The sequence below is a fragment of the Rattus norvegicus genome, chromosome 8 (genome assembly GCF_021556685.1).
Source record: "Rattus norvegicus strain SHRSP/BbbUtx chromosome 8, alternate assembly SHRSP_T2T, whole genome shotgun sequence".
NCBI lineage: Eukaryota > Metazoa > Chordata > Mammalia > Rodentia > Muridae > Rattus > Rattus norvegicus.
In genome coordinates this window covers 83,622,484-83,650,048 of record NC_141541.1, presented here as the reverse complement: position 1 = coordinate 83,650,048, position 27,565 = coordinate 83,622,484, and the positions used below count along the sequence as shown (strand labels likewise).

The window sequence follows — 27,565 nt, the reverse complement described above, 5'->3', positions numbered from 1 at the left end:
AGAACTACTAAAGCTGATAAACAACTACAGCAAAGTGGCTGGGTATAAAATTAACTCAAATAAATCAGTAGCCTTCCTCTACACAAAAGAGAAAGAAGCCGAGAAAGAAATTAGGGAAACGATACCCTTCATAATAGACCCAAATAATATAAAGTACCTTGGTGTGACTTTAACCAAGCAAGTAAAAGATTTGTACAATAAGAACTTCAAGACTCTGAAGAAAGAAATTGAAGAAGTCTTCAGAAGATGGAAAGATCTCCCATGCTCATGGATTGGCAGGATTAATATAGTAAAAATGGCCATTTTACCAAAAGTGATCTACAGATTCAATGCAATCCCCATCAAAATACCAATCCAATTCTTCAAAGAGTTAGACAGAACAATTTGCAAATTCATCTGGAATAACAAAAAACCCAGGATAACTAAAACTATCCTCAACAATAAAAGGACTTCAGGGGGAATCACTATCCCTGAACTCAAGCAGTATTACAGATCAATAGTGATAAAAACTGCATGGTATTGGTGCAGAGACAGACAGATAGACCAATGGAATACAATTGAAGACCCAGAAATGAACCCACACACCTATGGGCACTTGATTTTTGACAAAGGAGCCAAAACCATCAAATGGAAAAAAGATAGCATTTTCAGCAAATGGTGCTGGTTCAACTGGAGGTCAACATGTAGAAGAATGCAGATCGATCCATGCTTATCACCCTGTACAAAGCTTAAGTCCAAGTGGATCAAGGACCTCCACATCAAACCAGATACACTCAAACTAATAAAAGAAAAACTAGGGAAGCATCTGGAACACATGGGCACTGGAAAAAATTTCCTGAACAAAACACCAATGGCTTATGCTCTAAGATCAAGAATCGACAAATGGGATCTCATAAAACTGCAAAGCTTCTGTAAGGCAAAGGACACTGTGGTTAGGACAAAACGGCAACCAACAGATTGGGAAAAGATCTTTACCAATCCTACAACAGATAGAGGGCTTATATCCAAAATATACAAAGAACTCAAGAAGTTAGACCCCAGGGAGACAAATAACCCTATTAAAAATGGGGTTCAGAGCTAAACAAAGAATTCACAGCTGAGGAATGCCGAATGGCTGAGAAACACCTAAAGAAATGTTCAACATCTTTAGTCATAAGGGAAATGCAAATCAAAACAACCCTGAGATTTCACCTCACACCAGTGAGAATGGCTAAGATCAAAAACTCAGGTGACAGCAGATGCTGGCGAGGATGTGGAGAAAGAGGAACACTCCTCCATTGTTGGTGGGATTGCAGACTGGTACAACCATTCTGGAAATCAGTCTGGAGGATCCTCAGAAAATTGGACATTGAACTGCCTGAGGATCCAGCTATACCTCTCTTGGGCATATACCCAAAAGATGCCCCAACATATAAAAAAGACACGTGCTCCACTATGTTCATCGCAGCCTTATTTATAATAGCCAGAAGCTGGAAAGAACCCAGATGCCCTTCAAAGAGAAATGGATATAGAAAATGTGGTACATCTACACAATGGAATATTACTCAGCTATCAAAAACAATGACTTTATGAAATTCATAGGCAAATGGTTGGAACTGGAAAATATCATCCTGAGTGAGGTAACCCAATTACAGAAAAACACACATGGTATGCACTCATTGATAAGTGGCTATTAGCCCAAATGCTTGAATTACCCTAGATGCCTAGAACACATGAAACTCAAGACGGATGATCAAAATGTGAATGCTTCACTCCTTCTTTAAAAGGGGAACAAGAATACCCTTGGCAGGGAAGAGAGAGGCAAAGATTAAAACAGAGACAGAAGGAACACCCATTCAGAGCCTGCCCCACATGTGGCCCATGCATATACAGTCATCCAATTAGAGAAGATGGATGAAGCAAAGAAGTGCAGGCTGACAGGAGCCGGATGTAGATCTCTCCCGAGAGACACAGCCAGAATACAGCAAACACAGAGGCGTATGCCAGCAGCAAACCACTGAATTGAGAATAGGACCCCCGTTGAAGGAATCAGAGAAAGAACTGGAAGAGCTTGAAGGGGCTCGAGACCCCATATGTACAACAATGCCAAGCAACCAGAGCTTCCAGGGACTAAGCCACTACCTAAAGACTATACATGGACTGACCCTGGACTCTGACCTCATAGGTAGCAATAAATATCCTAGTAAGAGCACCAGTGGAAGGGGAAGCCCTAGGTCCTGCTAAGACTGAACCCCCAGTGAACTAGATTGTTGAGGGGAGAGCGGCAAGGGGGGGAAGATGGGGAGGGGAACGCCCATAAAGAAGGGGAGGGGAAGGGGGATGTTTGCCCGGAAACCGGGAAAGGGAATAACACTCGAAATGTACATAAGAAATACTCAAGTTAATAAAAAAAAAAAAAAACTGGCAAGGGCTTTTGTTTTGTATCAGATTTACTTTGTAACTATCCACAGCACCACAGAAAAGCCCCCAAATATGCAGTTTAACATATTTGCTAACAAATCTTTTTCAATCAAAAAGTAGTTAAACATATTTAGACTTTTGCTTGTAGAATGCAAAAACAAGGTAGGACTAGCAGAGCATGCCTGTAATCCCAGCATTTAGGAAACAGTCAGATGGATCAAGTGTACAGGGTCATCCTCAAATGTATAACCAGTGTGAGGGGACCCTCAGCTACATGACGCGCTGTCACAAAATCATGCAATCAAACAAGCCTCCCAAACAGAAAGGAAACATCCTAGAAGGGATAGCAGAAGTATTGCTAGTTTTAAGAATCTAATATCTAATATTTAGATATCTAGTTATATCTAGCAATATCTATTAAATATCTATTACTAGATATTTAAGAATCTAATATCTAGTAATCTAGCAAAAGGACATTTACTTAAAATTTATCATTATCTTGAGTTCAAACCATATCAAGATAGCTGTTAAAATAGTGTTTATTGGCATTAATTGATGTGAAAATGCCTGAAATCAGGTTTATAAGGCCTCATAAGGCTAACACTTTTCTTGTGATTACTTCAGCCATGTGAGGACAGGTGAAGTCTCCTTTGGAGGGCTATGTAGCAAGATACCATCTAGGAAGTAGAAAAGAGGTCTTCCCCAGATGTTGAACCTGAAGACAGCTTCTTGAACCTGTATCCCTCTGAGAAGTAACTTTCTGGGAGGTCTCCATTTACAATGTGTATAAATCCCCGGGCCTGAGTAGCACAGACTGAGTCACTTAGCCCAGTACTCTAATAGGGGCATCCTTCTAGAATGGGCAGTAGTCTGTTTTCCTTTTCTAGATTCTTGCAAACTCAAAAGGAAAATACTCCTTAACTTTTTTGTCCTAGAAAAGAAAAGCAATTCAGAATTTCTGACAATTTGCCTTTTCTCTCCAAAATACCACCAAGATCTTAATCTCATGTTTAACCAGTTTTCAGACAATTTCTTACAAGTAGGAAAACTCTGGAAAGTCTGATCTAGAGCAGAGAAATCAGAAGACCAATGTTCTACATCTACTATGTAGCAGGCAGGGTATTCAAGGCCAAAGTTCTAGACCTACTATGTAATAGGCAGGGTATTGAAGGCTGAGGTTCTAGACCTACTATGTAATAGGCAGGGTATTGAAGGCTGAGGTTCTAGACCTACTATGTAATAGGCAGGGTATTGAAGGCTGAGGTTCTAGACCTACTATGTAATAGGCAGGGTATTGAAGGCTGAGGTTCTAGACCTACTATATAATAGGCAAGATATTGAAGGCCGAGGTTCTGAATCTACAGTCAGGCAGGGTGTTGGGTAAATAATAGTTTCTGGGTTTTTGTTTTTCTTGTATCAAAAATGTTACTGACTTCTAGGATACTTTCAGGTCTGACTTTTTTTTTTTTAATGAAAATCACATAACACCTACTCCTGGATTAAAATAGAGCACCGTGAAGACCAGATTTTGAAAGACTCTCTACTTAGCTGTATAATTTCTACTAAAAATTATACATGTTGGCATTTTTTTCTTTTAAAAAGTGTCCTTAATTAAATATAGTCCACAGGAGAGGCAAGAATCTTGCTATTTCAATTCAAGGCAAAAGGGTTTAAATGTTTTAACACATAAAAACATAAATATGCATTAATAAACTTTTCTTAGACAGTGCTTTGTTGCACAGAGCCTGGCATTTGTCTGTAGTGCACAGATCTGGAGAAAAGAGAGGAGTGTCAGGGAGCTTGTCTCATTTATTCAGTCTTTGGAAGGGTGCAGACAAGGCCTGGGCAGGTGCCCTAGGCACATGGGCCTAGTTCATTTTATCATCTAGATGCAAATAATTTAACTCAAAATATAAATTTTCTTAAGAACAAATATGACTTTTTCTTATTTAATTCATGAGCTGCTGGCACAAATATTATTTTTTTGTTTGGCTATCAGGACAGTTTAGCTGAAAAGTTTGATTTCTAATTGATAATAGCCCAAAATAGCATCTTGAAATATGTGAACTTCTCTCTTCAATTACATTTCAAAGGTTGAGAGTAGCTCACTGGTAAAGCATTCATTTTAAGAAAACTGATTTCAAATGTGAGATAAAAATGGCTTTTATATTTTTTCACATTCATTAGTGTTGACAAAGAGCCACAAATTTAACAACCTCATAGGTTAATACCCTTATAGCAGGGTTTTTACAAATTCTCTTCTGTCTTACCATGGTGTCCAGTTCAATGTAGAAAGTTTTCTGTAAAAGAGAACCTGGATTTTTAAGTATCGTCATAAACATTATAGCTTATATATGTAAATGTGGAGTTTGAAGATTTTTTCTTCTTGTATTTGTATGTGTGGTATAGGTGTATGTTCATGTATGCATGCATGTGGGTCACATGTGTGTATGTGGAGGCTCAAGGTTATGTTGGGTATCTTTCCTCATCTATCTGTACCACATGTGTTGAGAGGTAGGGTCTCCCCTTGAACAGAGCTTGCTGTCTAGCTTGTCTAGCTAGCTAGCTTGTTGTGGGGAATCACCATCTCTGGTTCTTTAAACCTAGCATTGCAGGTAGCTGTCAGGCCTGACAACTTCTTACACAGGGTTTCAGGATCCACTCCTCATAGTTTCAGAGCAAGTGCCTTACATGCTGAGGTATCTCCCCGGCTCCTGGAGTTTCACAAGTTTTAATGTAATAGGTGAATCATGTAATGTTAAGGGTCTATACAAAATACATGGCTATGAAGTAATTGTTCTGATATCTAAACAAACATTTCAATATTTGCATATTAAAGAGAGTAAAACCCTCTTTGATATTAACATCCATGGTACTATATGCTTTTACTTACTTATTCTGTCACCGGTCAGAAACTATGCTCATTATTTTTTTAAAAAGGTTTATTTATTTTATGTGTACACTGTAGCTGTCTTCATGCACATCAGAAGAGGGTGTCAGATCTCATTACAGATGATTGTGAGCCACCATGTGGTAGCTGGGAATTGAACTCAGGACCTCTGGAAGAGCAGTCAGTGCTCTTAATATCTGAGCCATCTCTCCAGCCCCAACTATGCTCATTATTGTAACTGAGAATTAAGAGGTGATTTCCATGCTCAGAAAACTCTTAGTCAAGCATAGAATTCAGTAATTCAGTCAGAAAAACTGCTAAAATATAAGAGTGAAAAATCATAGAAAGTATGAACCAAACACAGAAGGCAGGGCACGAGGTTGGTGGTATGATCAGGATGCTTCTGAGGATCTGACATGTGCCTTTAGTCCCAAAGAATGAGCAGGGCTTAGCCGGGCTGCATCAGAACAGTTACAACTCAGTGTGACGGAGGGGTGGGGTCTTTCTATCCTTTGTGCCACATGAGAATCATAAAGATGACAACTAGAGAATATGAGAGACGGCCAGGATGAGCGTATCATTTGTGGTTAAAATGGTACATGCTTGCGAAGATTGAAAGGGAACTTTATTTAACAGTGAAATTCTGTTTCTAAAATGCCTTGAGCACTGATCGAGTTGTTGGAATGAACTTAGCAGTCTCACTCACAGCTAGATGTCAACTGTGCCTGGTACCTAGGACACATTCAATAAAGCTTACTGAGTGAATACATAACCCAGGAGACAAGATTAGTATGCTTCCATTGGATTTTCTCAAGGAGCTTAACTTTTTATTTAGAAATGATTAATTTTTAAAAATTATAATTATATTTCCTATTTTTATAATTATATCCTTTATAATTATAATTATATCCTTTATAATTATAATTCCTATTTCCCGATTAATTTCTCTTTTCTTTTTATTAGATCATGAGTTCTTTGAGGATACTCTACCACATTCCTTTTTGTCTCTTTGGTAGTAACAATTAGATTGTATGTAGCATTTATTTTGCTATTCTAGATGTATCACACACATTAATTCATTGAGTTCTTACAGACCATGTTTGAGAGATACCATTATCATTCCCAGTGAGAATGAGGGAAAAGTGAGGCAAAGGGAGGTTCAGCAACATGCAAACATTCTGAGGCTAGGGAGGAGAGGGAGACAGGGCTTGAATCAAGAAGCTGGCTCTAGAATCCTTGCTCTTAAGCATATGTTGTACAGACTGGAGCAGACTCTGACATATGTTAGGTGTTTGCTGAATGAATTTCTCCCTTTGTAACTTACCGTTATGTTACTATGAAAATTATCCCCATACACAGAAGAAGAAATTTCCATTTGGCAGAGGTTAAGATTGTCGAAAGTAATTTTGGTTATTTTCTCTAAAAACTCACCTGTAAATCTCCACCAGGTTACTTGCAATGGAAATAAAATTTGATAAATGCTATAAAAAAATGTTTAAGTACCTTCTAGTTCACCGATTTTTTTGGCAAAGACTTTTAGTTGTTTCTTCAGTTTCCGGACGGTTTTATCCTGCTTTTCAAGTTGTTCCATCAGATCCTAGGATGAAGGTGAGAATTATGTCACAAAGATCAGAATAGTCTCAGCACAGGCACAAAGGGTACACAGACGCAATCACAGCAATGACACTGTTAGTTTCACATAAAAGCTGCACAAGAGCTCACAGGCCGAGCCACCACCTGGCTCAAACTGGCAGACAAAGGAGGTGCAGCTACAGTGAGGGCAAGGCTAAAACACACTGTGGTGAGCTCCTTTACAGCGTGATGGAAGTCTCCCAGCAGACTCCTGTGGGAAACAACCCAGAGGCACTGTCACCTGTGAAGGGAGACTGAGCAAAGATAAGTTTTGATGATTGTGTAACAAGTTGTGTGGAAGGCTTGAGGAAGGCTGCACTTAGGAGAAGACTGACCCTCCGTGAGTAAAGCACCTATGCTTTACTAGTTCTAAACTTAGCCATTAAGAAACATGAAGAAGCTGGGGAATTAGAAGTACGATGAGCCAGGTGTTCTGGCATACACCTTTAATTAAAGCACTCAGGAGGCAGTAGTGGGTGGATCTCTGTGAGTTCAAGGCCACTACCTGCCTTAAAAAAACAAGCCAAACAAAACCAAATCAAACAAAAATGTAAGAAAAAAAAGACAAAGAACTTTCTGCTACACAGCATGATGGTACATGACTATAGCCCAAGTATCTGGATGTCTGAGAGAATCAAGGCCAGCCTGCGTTTGGTGGCGAAAGCTCGTCTCTGGGGTTACTGCTAACTTGAGACTCAAATGCCGGGTAATATAAGATACCCACAAATCTTGCACAATATATATTTAAAAAGACAAACTTTGAGTGACTAATGCAAAAAGTCACTCAATTTTTAAATGGAAGGTAAGACATCTGTGACTACTGGCTTTAGTCAGTAAAGAATTCTCTCAAACGACAGGCAGTTAGACACTCAGTAAGGAAGAGGGGAGTGGGCATGACCAGACTAAGAAAGCTTGGAAGGGACGGAATGAGTCAGTGGGGCTGGCTGGTGGTTGTCACTAGGCTGTAGAGAAGAACAGCGTTCAAAAACTCGGATTCACTCTTCAGCTTGCTCAGGCGTGGGTCAGACCCCCACTAGTGAGTCCCAGGAAACAGCTGCTTACATTTCCGGTGCTTGGTTATGCTTCCTAGATTTATTCTCTCTTTTGAAATAATTTACTTCCATCACACTGTAAGCTTTGAGTTAAAGACAAACCAAACACAGTGGACGCAGGAACCAAAAGAGAAGACACACGGGCTAAAGACAGCCGTGGGCTCAGGGAAGGAGATTTTGTGAACAGTTTTGAAGAGACCTCCTGGGCAGTGACAGACAGCAGTGTGCTCTTCAGTTAGAGAAGGCTAGAAGAAGCAGAAGACAACGGAAAAGCACTGTGTTTTACATACAATCATCCTTTTGTAAAGTGAAATCCGATAGGATTGATACTTCTTAGGGTCATCTGCATATAATTCCTCAAAATACTGAAAAAACAGGTACAATGGATATTCGTTTCTTGTGTCTTTGAGCAAATGCTACCTCTCCGCAAAATTAACTTAAAAACACTTTAAAACATGTGTAATGAAACTATGTCTACTCCCAGGGTCCAATTTGTCACCTGGCATCACCATGTTTAGATGAGTGACATGACCATGAAACAGGTGACGGCCAGCATGTTGTCATAGAGCAGGGATCCACAGTGACCAGAGAAGGCTGACATTTCAGTTCCAGCCCTTTACTCCTCCCTCACGTGTGAATCCCCCAAGCTGCTGCACTGCTCAGCTACCATCAGAGCAGCAAGGGCAAGGAAGGCAGCAACACAGAAAGGCAGGAGGGCTGCTAGCACCCCCGGCCTGTTTGGAACTGGTGGAGCTGGTTGAGAGGCAGCATGGGGAGGACCTGTGAGGCCAGTGCACTAGAGGAGTAAGAAAACCATTCCTATGCGTGTTGGTGTGTGTTCAGTATGTATGCACATGTGCATGTGTGCATGTGAGGCAAAAGTTCAGAAGCACCAAGCCCAGATGTACGGTTACCTTAATATTCTGCTCAAGTGCATCCTAAAAAAATGCATAATTAAATCTGAGAAGTTCTAATACCCTGAGAAGGCATATACTTCCATACATTTGACTTTGATAATATTCTTTGAATCAGCAGTCAGTGTAATGAATGGCACAAACAGATGATCTGCAAAGGATAGCCTAAAACAAACTAATTAGAGTCTTCTACTTAGAGTGTAAGGCTTGTTCATTTCTGAGTGAGTGTATTTCATTAGATACAAAACAGTAATAGTACAGACAGGTTATGAGGGCAACACTTGATTAACTTAGTGAACAAACTGAGAACCTGCCATCCAGAAACAAAACCCATTCCACACACTGCCTAGCATTTTGAGGCAAGCATTCAGAAGCAAAGAATCTGAACACTCATCAGTCAATATTATTCCACATATTTATCAACTCTTAATCATCATAAGCACTGTGAGTTATATCACAAGAGAGTAAGACGTAACTTAAAGACCATTCACTGACGCGGAAAGCACCCCATCCAATAGCACGGTGCCGTCATCTGAAAGAGCACATGCACCACCCTTGCTCTTCCCCACATTCCTACCAGGAAGCTTCACACGGGCAGTAGACTGGAAAGAAAACACTTTTTCGAATCTAGATAAAGTCTGTGCGAACATACGGCAGCAGAGAACTATCTGTGTTCTCAAGCATCACTAACCTAAGTAATTAGGCCTTCAGAGAAATTAAACACTTTCAATTCTAGATCTTAAAAGGTATTCCTTTCTCATCTGTCACCAAAGAACAGATTTTATGCAAAAATGTCTAATTATACTCCTTCACTGATTTTTTATGCTGTAAGTAGATCTGCAAAATTTAAAAATTTAAAAATTATGTTTAAAAATTTAAACATAGATTTAAAAATTGCAAATATGTTATCGAAGTTATAATGTGATAGAGGAAGAAATATTGTAGAAAATATTTTATTTTGGTTAAAAAAATGAAAGGAATAAGAAGAAAGAAAACCTTGGAGTCTGTGTCAGCATTCAGAATCTGGTAAGGGGAACAACAAAATCACCTTCCTCATTACTGTAAGGCTCTACTTAAAAGAACAGAATGTGCTAAGTTCAATTCTAGTCCTCCTGCTCCGTTTTAGAAGCTCTATCCAGTGACAACACGTAGCTCCTGTTTGGTTTAACCAAGAATCTTTCCTGGCTTGTAGGCTAACAGGCTAGATGGCATCCTCCCTGGATGCCTGAGATCAAAGGAAAACAGTCTGCGCTGGGCCTCCCTCCCTGCCATTCGAAGCCTAGCAGGCAGTCAGGTTACTTTCTTCCAGCACTCCAGGCCAGACCAGACACTCTATGTGAAGTCTGAGGGGCTCAACTGCTCAAGAAACTGCTGCCAGAAGCAGCCTGGGTACAGTTTTATTATTTTGATTCATTTCTACCAACACACTCATATTTTCCTTTCTGTCTCTATCAGGGATAGTAGAGTATCTTTCCCAAAAAGAAAAAGTGCTGCTTGTCCTAAAAGAACACACAGCAGACCTGGGCACTGCCCCTCTCCTTACCAGGTTTTCATTGGTCAGCCGGGTGATCTCATGCTGCAGGCTGGCCTCAATGCGGGCCTCAGGGGGCAGCTGCAGGTTCTGGGCCAGCAGCTGCTGTTGCCGGTTGTTTTCTTCCTTTAGGCTCTGGATCTCCCCACGGAGGGCCTCAGCCTCATTTTCATGGCTCCTCTTCTGCGACTGTAGCTGGGATTCTAAGAGCCTGTAGAAAGACCACACATGTTTGTAGAGTAGATGAGTTCACAGTAATGGGTTCGAAGCTATGAGCTCCTTTGCAAGAATAGGAAAAGCAGATATTGTATTCCGTCTGTGTACCTCCTGACTCTAATAATGTCATGAAACTCAGATCCAGAAATGGAAACTAATTTGTTCACATTTGTGTCTTTTTTAATTGAATGAAGTTCTCTTTTAATTGACAAAGATAATATCATTGCCAATAAATGAACAAACAAACAAGTAGCTGCATTCTGAAGTGCAAGATTACATACTCTCAATCTAATAAAACAGATCTTTAAAGACACAGTCACTGATTTCAGGCAAAGGTAAAAACCAGAAAAATGTTCACTATTGTCCACTTCTCTACGGACAGAAAGGCTAGTATATTACTTGGAAACCCATAGATTTATCCAAGTCCAGTTTAGTAGTTCTGTAATTGTGTGTGTGTGTGTGTGTGTGTGTGTGTGTGTGTGTGTGTGTGTGTGTGTGTCTGTACAGAGCTATCATCTCTCTCCCCATGAAATTACATATGGAATCCTAACAAGATATAAAGTTATAGTCAGGGATAAACTAACATAAAGAAAAAGACATAAGTCCCAATGTTGTTTGTTATTAACTGCTGAGTGAACTTATTGATGCCATTGTGAGCAAACTAGCAATAGTGGACTACACTATTTTAGCTATCATTTATGAAGTTTCAAGACAGTCAACCAGCAGCGCTGTAGTTAATGCCAATGGCTATGGTTAGCACAAAGCAGAATAAGCAGAAGCTGATTCAACAGGGTAAAAATTTGAAATTGTAACCACTAAAATGAATATTTTTATGGAATTTTAAGATGCAGATGTTACTAGATTGATAAATATGTTAAAGAGACACAGCTATTTCTATTTTGTTGTCTTTCCTGGAAGTGAACTGATGAGCTCAGGTGGTTATCCTGACCTCTTCGCTTTGAATCTCACAGTAACCACAGAGAATGCTGAATCTGGCACTTGCCACTGCTCACAGGCAGCCTCACAATAATGAGAAAGTGGCCACATCTATTATAGGAAGGTATATCCAAGATGGACATTTATTACAAATAAACTATTGTCCAGGTAACAAGTACCAGTGCCCATGCTCCAATGACTTGGGCTCCAGCTGGAGGACTGTCTTCCTTAAGCCCTAGAGAGTCACACTGCTTAGGTATTCACTGATGACAGCACCCTGGATCATAGGAAGCAACTGTATTCACTTACAATTAATGTTAGCCTTGATAGTTTCTGTCAGTAGAGAAAAAATTAAAGAAACTATTTGGCTGCAGATTCTAAGTTTTATTCAGACTGTCTCAGGAGGACAATAAATGCCTAAGACGCATAGTAGTCAAAGTTGTGAGTCCATGTTAGTGAGAAAAGCAAGTTAGTAACATTCTATTTTGAGGTGACATATATAACCTGTTGGCTTGTTTTAACCCTTCATAAACCAGCCAGAGTTCTCCATCCTCATTCAACTCCTGGTAATCCATAGCAGATGATCTTCCACGTAAAGAAACACAATGCAAAACACAAAAGGACACAGGATGGAAATGAGAAGATGATGGTGGTCAAGGAAAGCACATGATACTTCAGTAGTTTACTAAGTGACGAGATCCATTTTTAGTAATTACAAACAACTTTACAACATTACCACAAATTGCTTTCATTAATTAAAGAATGGGGGGAGGGAAGCAGTTGCATCTAGACAAATGAAAGATCTGGAGTATCTCCTGAAGAGAAATTACTGGAAAAGTGAGACAGGCATTCCATTTCTAATGCTGTATGTGGCTAGCCAGATGATCTTACATCTTAAGCATTATATTGAGCTAAGCATAACACATGTATGATGTGAAAACTCCAGATGCCATATCTTCATGTGGCAATTTTCATAATCTATTTCAAAATATAATTTTCAGTTTTCTGAACAGAATTTATTTCAGCATAATTTTATATGATTCACATCTAAATGTTTATAAAATTACTGTACAAATAACATAAGAACATATCTGAAGTTTTCAGCTCTTAACATGCTTTAAAGCTTTTGGATAAAATAAATTTAAGATCTGGAGAAACTGCCTTTGTATTAGAGACGGAGCTGTTGCCTCTGACTAAACTAGTATAGTTATAGACAACATAAAGTCGCTACCACTTTCCCTGCCTAAAATGTAAACAATACATTTTGAGAATTTGCTAAATGTCAGATGCTGTTCTTCATCATTTCACTACCTCATCTGTTCTCCCCATCACCCAGGTCGATGTAATAGCTGGTAAGAAAGGACTGGAGTCCAGCGCCATGTGATTTCAGAGTCCAGGTTCTTAATCTTGATTAACGGTTTTTGCTATGTTTATATAAGATGAACTTGGGGAAATTCTATTTTCAATCTACCATCTCTTCCTAAAGAGTTATGTATTTTTGAGGTTTTATTTGAATTACTATAGTGTCATGACTTTATAGATCTATTATCTATACCTCAACTGCCTAGTGGGCTTTCTCTCCCTGGGTGTCTCCTTGTCTCCCAAAAGTCAGAATGTGTAAATCCATTCACCATTTACCCTGGTCTCAGCACATCCAACTGTGTCCCCAGAGCAGACGTGCCACGCTTCCCTATGGCCCACTCATGTAACCAACAGACCACAAGGTTTATTGACCTCATCTTCATACACACCTTTCCAAATGCCCCACTTCTTTTGATCCCAACTGTCACCACCAAGCTCAAGTCATTATCATCCGTTACTGTACTATGGCAAAACCTCTTAGCTGGTTTTGTGCTTTCACTCTTACTCCATTACAGTTTGTTCTCAAATAGAACAGCAAGGGCTCTCCTCCTAAATGTGTTACTATCCATGCTTCTATGTAAAACACTTACAGTCTCAGTCACTCCTCTCAGAAGCCCATCACCTCTGGAGGAAGAGACTGCATTTATCTGCCTTCCCACCATTTGGTACAGTGTCTGGAATGGGGTAGGCACATTTCAGACCTGTGGTGACTAATGGCTGAGTAGATGGGTGGACAGGATACCCTTTCTATAATGAGATACTCCTAAATATAAAAGTTTACAATTAATTCATAAATTAAATTTACATTGAAGCAAATATCTAAATAGGCATTCTGTACCTTTGCGTGTAAATAAAGAACTATCTAATGTTTCATAAGGCATATATATATCTATATATTTAATTTGTGGGTATTTATGAACTGTTTTTCTCTATGGTCACTGCTGGCTTGCTCTCTTAAAATGGTCAGTGTGTAATTTTTCTGTCTAGAGTACAATGGCACTAAGTTTCTGTTCAGATATGAAGATAGCAGTAAGGCTAAGAATTGCAGATACAAGTCTCCATTTTCCCATCCTCGAAGTTGTAGCACCCGTCTAGAGCTGTAGGGCTACCACTGATAGGATTCCAAGCACATACATTTTCATTTCTCTTCATGCTACATTTCAATTATTGAGCCCTGTAGTCGCCTCTACAAATATTTAAATGGCCATCTCAAACCCCTATTGTGAAAGGATGTACTCAGTCCAAACTGAGCAATGGATTTTCTTCTCTAGGCAGCTGAAGGCCAAGGCCCTTGTAATAAACATATCTTCCCACAATGTGGGAACATTTCCCCTGACACCAATCATCAGTAAGTACCTGGTATTATTAATGATATTTTGTTAGTTTATACTAGAAAACGTAGGGTCTTCTTGAGGACTGGCTGATGTCCACTAAAGCAATGGATCAGTCCACTGAGTTCCTGCACAAGAGATTGGCTTGGAGACTCAGGTTAACATAGCTAAACCAAGGTATGAAAGGATCAACTTACCTGTTCGTTTCTTTCAAACCAATATATGCTTGTGCTATTTCACCTTTGTCTTTCATTTTCTGTACATCTTCCAAAAGTATTGTGGAATCTGTCATTGTATTCTGAAGGGAGAAACGATACAGTTCCACATGAAGGCTCAACTCAGTAGCTCTGGATCACACATAACATGTTCTTTTCACTTTTGTGCTTAGTGGGTAGTGCATGGCACCCAGCCTGATGACCTAAGTTCAATCTCTAGAACCCATATGGTGGAAAGAATCTAGTCTCACAAGTTATCACCTGATGTTCATGTGTGTGTCTACACACACACACACACACACACACACACACACACACACACACACACACACACACACACACACAAATTAAATCACTAACTTACTGCCTCTAAAAACCAGCAAATTTAGCACCCCACAAAGTTCATGCTTTTTGTCTAAAAAACATGTCTTTCAGTCAATGTCTGTTCTAAGCTGGTGGTGCTCATGCCCAGGCTGGCCTCAGATTTCTATGTTCCCAAGGATAACTGAGGACTGGTCTTCTTGCCTCATCTTCCTCAGTGCTGGGATCTTAGGTATGTACCACTCAACCTGCTCAGTTTAGGGGGTGTTGTAGATCGAACCTAGGGTTTTGTGCCTGTTAGGCAAGCATTTTACTAGCTGAACTACATCTCTGGCTCCTAATAAACATTTCTTTAGTTGTACTTTATATAGAGTATATATTTAGAGATTTATATTTTTTCTTTCCCTGAAAGGAAAAAAGATCTATTTCATAAAGGGCCATTCTCATTTTTTTAAGACCTATAAATATACTCATGATGACTCATCTTTATATCAAATAATACTATATTTGGGTATCTTAGGACTTTTCTAGTGTTTTTGAACTTCTTGTAAATTAGGTTATTTGATGTGTTAAGCTAGTCTGAAGGGAGGGGAAGATGGGCATCTCCTTCTGCTGATGTCCTGGGGAACGAGCAGCTGGTTTTCCCCTCATTCTCGCTTGCCTTGGCTAGGAGGCAGCACTTTGGAGATGGGGTTATAGTTGTACTACAGCCCTGAGTATTTCTGTCTCACTGTTGCGTGTGTTTCCCAGATTCAGTGACTTGGATTCTGAAAGGGCTGCACTACATGAAGCATCACAGCACCCCTAACAGTTGAAAACAAGATGTGTGGAGAAATTCAAGACTGCACCTTCACTTAAGCACTTAAGAGGGGTTTCATTCTCAATCATGAGGACCTGAGTTCAAATCTCAGCACCCATGTAACAAGCCAGACATTCCACATATGCCTGGCACCTATGTTCTGAGTGGGTGGAGCCAAGACATTACTGGGGCGTACTGGTTCTAGCCTTGTAGAGGAAATGCAAGCCCCCAGTTAGGAAGAATCACTCCCTAAGGGAACAGATGGAGAATAGAGGCTTTCTTCTTACATTCATTTTCACATACTTAAATAAATAAATAAATAAATAAATAAATAAATAAATAAATAGAGGGGTTGGGGATTTAGCTCAGTGATAGAGCGCTTGCCTAGCAAGCTCAAGGCCCTGGGTTCGATCCCCAGCTCTGAAAAAAAGAAAAAAAAAATAAAAGAAAAAAAAATAGACAGACCTGGTCACAAAGCACCAAGTATACATACTGAACAGACATGCAAGCCAATCTTAGGATTAAACAAAAGTACTAATTAAATATTAAAAACATGTATAATTACCTTGTCATCCTGAAAAATCACATGTTGGCAAGCAGAAAAATACAGAAAACAATAAATCTTTAGCTTTAGATTATTTTACTGAATCCAGGTAAGAGTTCATTAAAAAGCTATGACATGTTTTTTCCAAAACTAATTCTAAATGAATTAACTTCACAGAATTGTCATACAGTAGACATTAATATATGTGTATGAGATAGGAACTCCCATTTCTAATGTTCAAGTTTTTTCCTGAGTTGTTTTGTTTTAAAATGTTGCTGGTTGTAAAATGTTAGATGTGTGAGACAATGACTCTCATGTTGATATATCAGTGTGAGGTTTCACCCTGTCTTTGAGTGTTCAAGTAGTGGCCACTGGAAAGGCCTTTGTCCAGAGAAAACTTCTCAGAGTCCTCTGGAGGTAGAGCAGACAACCCGAGCTGGCTGAGCTAACTCACAGTCTAGCTCACTGTATGTTGCTCACCACTGCCTTGAAAATAAGAAACTGAGAAATTCAGAATTACAAACAGGCACAGGGATTGGGAAGGTCTCAATATACCATACATTCTTCCAGCACAGCCTAGGTATGCCGTGAGGAGGATGGGGATTGGGCAAGCAGAGACTGTGGTGAGATAGGACCAGTCCATTATGTTAGAGCAGTTGTCACATGGGTCATGTGAGCTTCATAAGTGGGCAGGTATGGTACCAACACTATGTGCTCTACTAGTGAGGCTGCATTTATGTCCTTTGTTTCCATTTTTATTTTCCAATAATCTTCACAAAAGTTTCCTATGACAACATCAATTGTTCTCATAGGAAGATACATATATGTGTGTGTATACATATACAGACATACATATATATATATATATACATACATACATACATATATATATACATAATTATTTGTAAATTTAAAAGAAAAAGAGTCTATCAGTTTGCTGAGAGAGGAAAGAATTTTGATTTGGTCTTTGTCTAGGAAGCATACAGAACTTTTTTTTAAGCCCAGCCTGTTCAAACCTTAGAACCAAATAAGACTGTACCGGGCAAGGTGACAGCACAGTGTTCTATTGACTCCATGAAAATAGCTCTTCCTACCTTCTCCCTATTGACAGGAACTCCCAGGAGTGAACAGAAACTATCTTGTTATTCCCATAAACTGATTTCATTTTTAACCATTTTCTGTCCACTTAAGCAGGCCAATTTCAACAAGAAATTTTACTGTTAGATTTAATGAGCCTTTATAACACAACAATTTGTAGATATTCATATTTAATGCATTTTACTTTAGCTCAGGATTTACTGAGGGGAGATTACTGTTATGAATGGCAAATATATTTTTTAAAAAGTATCCTTTGCTTGTGGAGGATGAAACTTTGAAAGACACTTAGGAACCCAGTGACTCTTGTGATGCTCTTACTAACTGGAGGAGAAGGTTAAGAAGACATGGAGGCCAGTCACCACGCCTCACCTTTAACACGTGCGTGCGCATGCTCACCTTGGGTTGGATGGCTTCTTTCTGGCTCACCAGCTGAGACCTTAAGATGAGGACTTCCTCCTTGCGGACATCGAGCTCCTCGCTCACGGCCGTCAGCTGCTCCATGAGGACGCGGTAAGCGGGCGCGCCTGGCGCAGTCACTTCGGGGGCACTCTTCTCACTCAGGGCTTTGCGTAGCTCATTCAGCTCATTCTTCAGCTTTTTGTTTTCTGACTCCAGTTCCTGACGCTGAATGAAAAGATGGAAAAGTTTACTGTCGTCGCCCTCATCCCAACACTGGAAAACTCAACCTCCCCTAAGTGATGGGAGAATTCTAGAAAGGACATGAACCTCCATTCTGATGAATGGTCTCCCAGACTAAATGTGACATCAGTGTAAAAGACAGTTTACATCTCCAACCCCAATTCCAGGGGCAAATTTACTCTGATCTCCTCAGGGAATAGTCCCGGATGCAGAGATGGCTGAGTCCCAGTCCTGAGCAGCCCGCGCTCTGCAAGTACGTAAGGGTGTACGCTGGTCGAGTATTTCCAATGACTGGCCGTCTGCGGGACCCTGGAGCCCTCAGCAGTGCTCTCTTTAACCCTCTAACTCACTGGTAATCAACTTTACATTGCTCGTTTCTCAGACAGAAAACAAAGAAATGTCTTTACTTTGATGCCGAAAATCTGACATAATGCATCTCAAACTTTAACATGTATTATGGTCATTTGGAGTTCCTGTTAAGTCACATATTTTGGAGCCCCAACTACAGGATTCTGACTTGATGTCTAGTGACGTTAGGTCTAAAATTTTTGAACTTTCAACAAGGGGCTAGGTAACATTGACTTTGCTAATATAGGACAAACTTCGAGAACTACTTACCTAAGGCTGTGTAAATCTGGGCTTAATTCATTTCATTTATCTCTGTTTATATGAGACAGGGGATGTCTTAGAGGAAGACTGCTGCCCCATGCCTTTAGTCTGCCCCTTCCCCTCAGTTAGACTTTGATGGTACCAGATGGGAGCATCCGCAGCAAGCAGCCTGCTAAGAGGTCATAACCTTTACTACTGTAGCTACCTCCAACTCCTGTTCAGGGTGAAGTCCTACTTAGATGAAAATGAATTTGTAAGAGGAAACTACATAGGCTAGGCTAGAACTAGTGCTTGAGTAAGACTTAAGCTAGAGTTTTCAGCTAAGGATGTTCTCTGAGAAAAAGACAAATTCTAAATTTTCTTTGTTAGAACAAAGTATTCAAAGTCTTGGGCTGTATTTTTCAATACCTTGAGGGACTCATATTCCAGTTCAGCACCTCTAATCTGTGGTCTTTCTTCTTCCTGGGAAGAAAAAATAAAGTAAGAACTTTGTAATTTAATTGTCAAATTTTTACCATTAGAATACCTAGCTGCTTTACAAAGCGCAGTGGCCTATCAAAGTGTTTGAAGCTTTAACCAAATGCCACATAGCTAAGGAATTCGGAGTGCAGAAGGCACAGGGACAAGCTGGCCTCCCTGGGCTGCCCTCAGTCAGAGGACAGGCTGCTGCTGTTCACCTTTGCCTTGCTGCGCAACACCTGCTCCTCCTTTCGGTCCAGCTCATCCTGCATCAACTGCTTCTCCTGTTCCAGCTCTGTGACACGCTTCTGGAGCTTAAGGAACAATGACATATCCAGAGGCACCTTCTTCTCAGTTGGCTCCTAAAACCCAGAAACCATAAGAATCAAGTGAAGCCAGAAGACTCACAAGCCAAAGAGAAAATACTTCAATAGAAAGACAGTCAAACATAGAAGAAATGTAAACCCAAAGAACAAAACCAAACAAAACCAGCAGAAACGTGGTTACGTTTCTCCTAGCTAATGACTAGAGAAGTGCAAGTTGAACAACAATGAGGGATGTCTCTCTTATCTGACTGGCAGATACCCCCAAGGTGGCATTTCAAAGTTAATAATGTCCTAGTTAGCAACTGTGTCTCATATTATATTGGTGACATATAAAGGAGACTGTGGAAATCTTAGATGTGTATTCACACCCACCCTAGCAATCTGTTTAAGAATTAACACTATAGGGCCAGGGAGCTGACTCAGCAGCCCAAAGCACTTCCTGTACTTGTTTTCTAATTATCTGGCTAACTGGATAGTCAGGTGAACCACCAGTTGTTTAGTCATTGTCTTCCTGGCAGGCAATGAGATGGTTTCTAATTTCTTTTCTAATACACAATAAGAACATAAATATGTGAACATAACAATTGGCAGTCTGATGGGCTGGGGTAACTTCTACTTCCATTAATACCATAAGGATTCCTGGGACAACCGTCACTACTATAACTCAAATGAAAAACAAGTTTTTAAGCTCAGTTGATTGCCCAAAGGTGGGATTTCAATGTTGTTTTAAATTTTATTCTTTGGCTTTTCATAAAGTTAAAAGATACATGTATGGAGGTCATAGGAAAACTTGTAGGAGTTGGTTCTTTTCTTCCAGCATAGGTGGCAGGGGTCAAACTTAGATCACTAGGCCGACAGTAAGCATTTTACCCACTGAGCCATTGTGCTGGCCCACCAAAAGTGGGTGAATAGATTATTTACAATTAAACACTCCATTTAAGTATTTTGATATCTGTTCATTTATTAGTAATGCATATATCCTTGAAAATTTAATTTTCAAAAAACTGTAATAATTTTCCATTCTATAAATTAACATAGTGCTTCTATTCATGATACTTAAAATGTTATTAACTGGAAATAATTTCTTTGGGTTTTGAGTGGACAATTAAAAAGGAATCTTATTAAAAGAGAATGGGGTAATTTCTCAGTTATCAGTTAATGATATATACAGAATCCATTGATTGCTAGCTCAGAACAAAATTTTTTTATTGGATTTTTAAAAATTTCTTTACATTTCAAATGTTATCCCCTTTCCTGATTTCCCATTCATAAACCCCCTATCGTATCCTCCCTCCCCCTTCTTCTATGAGTGTTTTCTCCCACTCATCCCCCTTCCCACCTCCCCACCCTGACATTCCCTTACACTGGGGGGTCCAGCCTTGGCAGGACCAAGGGCTTCTCCTCCCATTGGTGCCCAACAAGCCCATTCTCTGCTACAGATGCAGCAGGAGCCATGGGTCTGTCCATGTGTGCTCTTTGGATAGTGGTTTAGTCTCAGAGAGCTCGGGTTGGTTGGTATTGTTGTTCTTTTTTCTTTTTTTTCCTACTTTTTTTTTCCTACTTTTTTTTTAATCTTTATTAACTTGAGTATTTCTTATTTACATTTCGATTGTTATTCCCTTCCTGGTTTCCATGCCAACATCACCCTAACCCCTCCCTCTCCCCTTCTTTATGGGTGTTCCCCTCCCCATCCTCCCCCCATTACCACCCTCCCCTCAACAATCACGTTCACAATCACTTGGCAGGACCAAGGGCTTCCCCTTCCACTGGTGCTCTTATTAGGCTATTCATTGCTACCTATGAGGTTGGAGCCCAGGGTCAGTCCATGTTTAGTCTTTAGGTAGTGGCTTAGTCCCTGGAAGCTCTGGTTGCTTGGCATTGTTGTTCATATGGGGTCTTCAGTCCCTTCAAGCTCTTCCAGTCCTTTCTCTGATTCCTTCAACGGGGGTCCCGTTCTCAGTTCCCTGGTTTGCTGCTGGCATTCGCCTGTGTATTTGCTGCATTCTGGCTGTGTCTCTCAGGAGAGATCTACATCCAGTTCCTGTCAGCCTGCACTTCTTTGCTTCAACCATCTTATCTAATTGGGTGGCTGTATATGTATGGGCCACATGTGGGGCAGGCTCTGAATGGGGTGTTCCTTCTGCCTCTGTTCTAAACTTTGCCTCCCTATTCCCTGCCAAGGGTATTCTTGTTCCCCTTTTAAAGAAGGAGAAGCATTTGCATTTTGGTTATCCTTCTTGAGTTTCATGTGTTCTGTGCATCTAGGGTAATTCAAGCATTTGGGCTAATAGCCACTTATCAATGAGTGCATACCATGTGTGTTTTTCTGTGACTGGGTTACCTCACTCAGGATGATATTTTCCAGTTCCATCCATTTGCCTATGAATTTCATAAAGTCATTGTTTTTGATAGCTGAGTAATATTCCATTGTGTAGATGTACCACATTTTCTGTATCCATTCCTCTGTCTGGGTTCTTTCCAGCTTCTGGCTATTATAAATACGGCTGCTATGAACATAGTGGAGCATGTGCCTTTGTTATATGTTGGGGCATCTTTTGGGTATATGCCCAAGAGAGGTATAGCTGGGTCCTCAGGTAGTTCAGTGTCCAATTTTCTGAGGAACCTCCAGACTGATTTCCAGAATGGTTGTACCAGTCTGAAATCCCACTAACAATGGAGGAGTGTTCCTCTTTCTCCACATCCTCGCCAGCATTTGCTGTCACCTGAGTTTTTGATCTTAGCCATTCTCACTGGTGTGAGGTGAAATCTCAGGGTTGTTTCGATTTGCATTTCCCTTATGACTAAAGATGTTGAACATTTCTTTAGGTGTTTCTCAGCCATTCGGCATTCCTCAGCTGTGAATTCTTCGTTTAGCTCTGAACCCCATTTTTTAATAGGGTTATTTGTCTCCCTGCAGTCTAACTTCGTGAGTTCTTTGTGTATCTGTTGTAGGATTGGTAAAGATCTTTTCCCAATCTGTTGGTTGCCATTTTGTTCTAACAACAGTGTCCTTTGCCTTACAGAAGCTTTGCAGTTTTATGAGATCCCATTTGTTGATTCTTGATTAGAGCATAAGCCATTGGTGTTTTGTTCAGGAAGTTTTCTCCAGTGCCCATGTGTTCGAGATGCTTCCCCACTTTTTCTTCTATTAGTTTGAGTGTATCTGGTTTGATGTGGAGGTCCTTGATCCACTTGGACTTAAGCTTTGTACAGGGTGATAAGCATGGATCGATCTGCATTCTTCTACATGTTGACCTCCAGTTGAACCAGCACCATTTGCTGAAAATGCTATCTTTTTTCCATTTGATGGTTTTGGCTCCTTTGTCAAAAATCAAGTGCCCATAGGTGTGTGGGTTCATTTCTGGGTCTTCAATTCTGTTCCATTGGTCTATCTGTCTGTCTCTGTACCAATACCATGCAGTTTTTATCACTATTGCTCTCTAATACTGCTTGAGTTCAGGGATAATGATTCCCCCTGAAGTCCTTTTATTGTTGAGGATAGTTTTAGCTATCCTGGGTTTTTTGTTATTCCAGATGAATTTGCAAATTGTTCTGTCTAACTCTATGAAGAATTGGATTGGGATTTTGATGGGGATTGCATTGAATCTGTAGATCGCTTTTGGTAAAATGGCCATTTTTACTATACTAATCCTGCCAATCCATGAGCATGGGAGATCTTTCCATCTTCTGAGGTCTTCTTCAATTTCTTCCTTCAGAGGCTTGAAGTTCTTATTGTACAAATCTTTTACTTGCTTGGTTAAAGTCACACAGAGATATTCTATATTATTTGGGACTATTATGAAGGGTGTCGTTTCCCTAATTTCTTTCTCAGCTTGTTTCTCTTTTGTGTAGAGGAAGGTTACTGATTTATTTGAGTTAATTTTATACCCAGCCACTTTAGTTGTTCTCTGGTGGAACTTTTGGGATCACTTAAATATACTATCATGTCATCTGCAAATAGTGATATTTTGACCTCTTCTTTTCCGATCTGTATCCCCTTGATCTCCTTTTGTTGTCTGATTGCTCTGGCTAGAACTTCAAGAACTATATTGAATAAGTAGGGAAAGAGTGGGCAGCCTTATCTAGTCCCTGATTTTAGTGGGATTGCTTCAAGTTTCTCTCCATTTAGTTTAATGTTAGTGACTGGTTTGCTGTATATGGCTTTTACTATGTTTAGGTATGGGCCTTGAATTCCTATTCTTTCCAGGACTTTTATCATGAAGGGGTATTGAATTTTGTCAAATGCTTTCTCAGCATCTAATGAAATGATCATGTGGTTTTTTATCTTTCAGTTTGTTTATATAATGGATTATGCTGATTGTTGTTCTTATGGGGTTCCAAGCCCCTTCAACTCCTTCAATCCTTTCTCTAACTCCTCCAATGGGGACCCCATTCTCAGTTCAATGGTTGGCTGTAAGAGTCCGCATCTCTATTTGTCATGCTTTGGTGGAGCCTCTTAGGAGACAGCTATATTAGGCTCCTGTCAGCATGCACCTTTGGCATCCTCAATAGTGACTGGGTTTGGTGGCTGTATGTATATGGACTGGATTCCCAGGTGGAGCAGTCTCGGAATGGCCATTCCTTCAAAATTTGTCTCTGTATTTCCTTCTTGAATATTTTTGTTCCCCTTTCTAAGAAGAGCTGAAGCATCTGTACTTTGGTCATCCTTCTTGAGCTTCATGTGATCTGTGGATGGTATCTTGGGTAATCCGAGCTTTTGGGCTAATATCCACTTAGTGAGTGCCTAACATGTGTGTCTTTTTATGATCTGGTTACCTCACTCAGGATGATATTTTCTAGTTCCATCAATTTACCTAAGAATTTCATGAAGTCATTGTTTTTAATAGCAGAGTAGTACTCCATTGTATAAATGTACCACATTTTCTGTATCCATTTCTCTGTTGAGGGACATCTGGGTTCTTTCCAGCTTCTGGCCACTATAAGTAAGGCTGCCCTGAACATAATGGAACATGTGTCCTTGTTATTATATGTTGGAACATCTTTTGGGTATATGCCCAGGAGAGGTACAGCTGGGTCATTAGGTAGTACTATGTTGAAAATTTCTTTAGATGTTTCTCAGCCAGAGAATTCTTTCTCAGTTGAGAATTCTTTGTTTAGTTCTGTACCCCATTTTTTAATAGGGTTATTTGATTCTCTGGAGTCTAACTTCTTGAGTTCTTTGTATATATTGGATATTAGCCCTCTATCAGTTGTAGGATTGATAAAGATCTTTTCCCAATCTGTTGGTTTCCGTTTTGTCCTAATGACAGTGTCCTTTGCCTTACAGAAGCTTTGCAATTTTATGAGGTCCCATTTGTTGATTCTTGATCTTAGAATATGAGCCATTGGTGTTCTGTTCAGGAAATTTTCCCCAGTGCCCACGTGTTGGAGGCTCTTCCCCACTTTTTCTTCTATTAGTTTGAGTGTATCTGGTTTGATGTGGAGGTCCTTGATCCACTTGGACTTAAGCTTTGTACAGGGTGATAAGAATGAATTGATTTGCATTCTTGTACATACTGACTGCCAGTAGAAGCAGCACCATTTGTTGAAAATGCTATCTTTTTTCCACTGAATGGTTTTAGCTCCTTTGTCAAAGGTCAAATTACCATAGATATGTGGGTTCATTTTTGGGTCTTCAATTCTATTCTACTGGTTTACCTGCCTGTTTTTGTACCAATACCATATAGTTTTTATTACTATTGCTCCATAATACAGCTTGAGGTCAGGGATGGCACAGAAGACATTTGCCAAATATAAAACAATGTGAGATGTAAGGAATGGTAATCACATCAGAGTGCCTAGATGATGTCCTTAGCACTGGCATATCTACTTACAGCAAGTACAAAAGTCATTTGGCTTTTCTGGACCACATGAGACAGGAGAAGTATTAGACCATCTGGGTAAGAGGAGTTGTTTCCTTCTTTTTTTAGGAAGGACTTTGTCACCCAAACCTTTAGTGTATGAAACTTTGAAATGGACCTTAAAAATAATACCAATCTCTTAACTGAAGATAATCATTAAGATAATAGAATTTATTAATAAAATTACCACCACTGTTTTGACAGGGACTTTGAAATTCTCCTGCCATAGCTGAGGAAGCCAGCACCCTTCCTCTAGGTTTGACAAAAAGGAAGCTCATAAATAAGGCAGGACTCCAATAGTTGATTGAAGCAGGCTAAGGCAATGGTTCCAAAGCAACACAGAGTGGCTGTACAGATGCTGTGAGGGCTCCAGGGCAATTGCAGCCAGCAGTTGAGTTTTCTGCAGAAACTACTCAGGGATACCATGATGGAGACAGCAAAGAAACCACTGCTATGAATTTACATTAAAATCATAATGTGAGACTGGGGACAATGCTCAGTGGCAGAGCACATGCTTGCCACATTTAAAGTGCTTGGTTCAACTCTCACACCAAAACAAACTAATAAAAATTAGTATATGTATTGGCAAAAACATGTGCAATAAGTACACACGAAATAACTAATTAAGATCACATAACCAATTATTAGAAATGCCTATCAATAGAAGTGTGAACATCCTACTTTTAGTGAGAGATAAATGTACCTCTGTCCTTGGTGCAATGTCTTCAGTTTCTGCAAATTCTGAGCTGAAGGTGTATTCAGACTCATTGCTGCTGTGGGTAGAGTCTGTTCTCTTGTGTCCTGGCTTAGGCACATTCTGTAAGGTAAACAACCCAAGTACAATTCATATGGCACGATGGAAACAGTGCCCACAATGTCCTTATTGTAATCTCCACTCAGTGATTAGCATTGGGGGCTAAATGCTCTAGGGTTCCATCTTGTCTTGACCAAATCCTTATAAAGGGGGTGACCTTCCCAGTGAGAAAGTTGTGCCCACAAAGCAGGAACTGTAGATGTACATCACCTGTCACTATCAGAAGAGTCCCCTCTATAGAACAGGTTAGCTTAGAATTTACTATGTAGCTGAAAATGACTTTGAATTTCTGATCCTCCTGTCTACATCTCCTGAGTATTGGGATTATAGGCATGAACCTTATTTATGAGTACTGAGGATGGAATATAGGTTTTTTTTTTTTTTGATCCATGCTAAGCAAGGACACTACCAACAGGCCTCTCTGGGATTTTAAAGTTTGAGTTATTCAGTTACTTTGTTCAAGCAATGGTTTTAGTATCATGGTAAAATAAAAATTACCAGAAGGTTCATAAAATACCAACAACAGACATAATCACTCGTTCCATGGTAACTGAGCATGAGTGGTTAAAACATAAGTAGGAGTTATATAGGTGACTGTAATTTCTGTCACTTTTGCACATGACACCAATCTGTAGAGTAAGCAGACAGAATGAGATAGTTCAGGACAGGTAAGCTAGATGCTGTCAAAATTCACTGAAGATCCATCTATCCTGATGATGGTGATCTAGGAGATCTGGGAGATTCTTTTAGGGCACATGATTATTGTATCAGACAGTGTTCAGAAAACTCAGGGAATGAAAAAGTTAAGCAGGACATTTCATGACAGCCTACAGAACCCAATGCAGAAGACTCAAAGAATCATTTCTTCTCCAGTGGTACTTTGAGTAGTTTTCTAAGTAACCAGTGGCTGCCAAAGTACCCAGTAAGATCCAACGCTTAGTCCTGATGATAATGGAAACACAGATTAACTGTAAGTGTAGTAAAGTTTTTCAATAAGTAAACAAAAATACACCAAAGAATGGAACTGTGGGGAATCAGAACATTATGGGAGAGGAACAGAATACTAGGGAAAGCTGTAGGGGACAGAATGTGAAGGAGAAGAGATTTTACTGGGGCCAAACCAGCCCGCAGATCAAGAACAACAAGGCTCAGCCAGAGTTCTTCAGATTTATCAGTCATAGATCACAGTGGCCCTCATCGACTGTAAACTTCTCTCCTACTGTATTACGGCAGACTAGTAAGGTGCAGAACAGTCATCCCACGTGGGATTTAAATGTGCTTTCACCCTTCCTTACATCAGGTTTTCTTACTGTGAGGCCTTGCAAACACTAGCTGTGTTATGTTTTAAAGATCTCTGCCAATCAAATCCTTCTATTAACAAAATTTGGAGTAAATATTCTACCCTACAGGTACAACTTATCTCACTTTTTACAAGATCTATTTTAGGGCATTCTGACCATTTGCTCTACTAGGTTACTTTCGAGGAACAGGAGAGCCAGAGGCATCGGCTTCCTGATAGCAGGATGAGTAGAGCAACTCTGGGTGTGGAAAGCACACTGGCAGGGACAGCAGAGCCCTCGGGACAGCTAATGTAAATTACTCTAAACAGGGACTAA

At 40.0% G+C, this 27,565-nt stretch overlaps 1 protein-coding gene across 8 annotated transcripts in view; it reads right to left on the bottom strand.

The window, feature by feature from the left end:
• Positions 1 to 27,565, bottom strand: part of Myo5a (myosin VA) — a 167,654-nt gene that overhangs the window by 29,481 nt on the left and 110,608 nt on the right. For 2 of the 8 annotated variants that reach the window (XM_087560523.1, NM_001436397.1), the window contains 9 exon segments: positions 25,839 to 25,952; positions 19,167 to 19,310; positions 18,898 to 18,951; positions 17,638 to 17,865; positions 14,462 to 14,562; positions 12,076 to 12,156; positions 10,432 to 10,630; positions 8,265 to 8,339; positions 6,794 to 6,887 (listed from right to left, as the gene is read on the bottom strand). In XM_087560523.1, the coding sequence (XP_087416649.1) occupies positions 6,794 to 6,887; positions 8,265 to 8,339; positions 10,432 to 10,630; positions 12,076 to 12,156; positions 14,462 to 14,562; positions 17,638 to 17,865; positions 18,898 to 18,951; positions 19,167 to 19,310; positions 25,839 to 25,952 (1,090 nt within the window). 8 annotated transcript variants of the gene reach the window in all.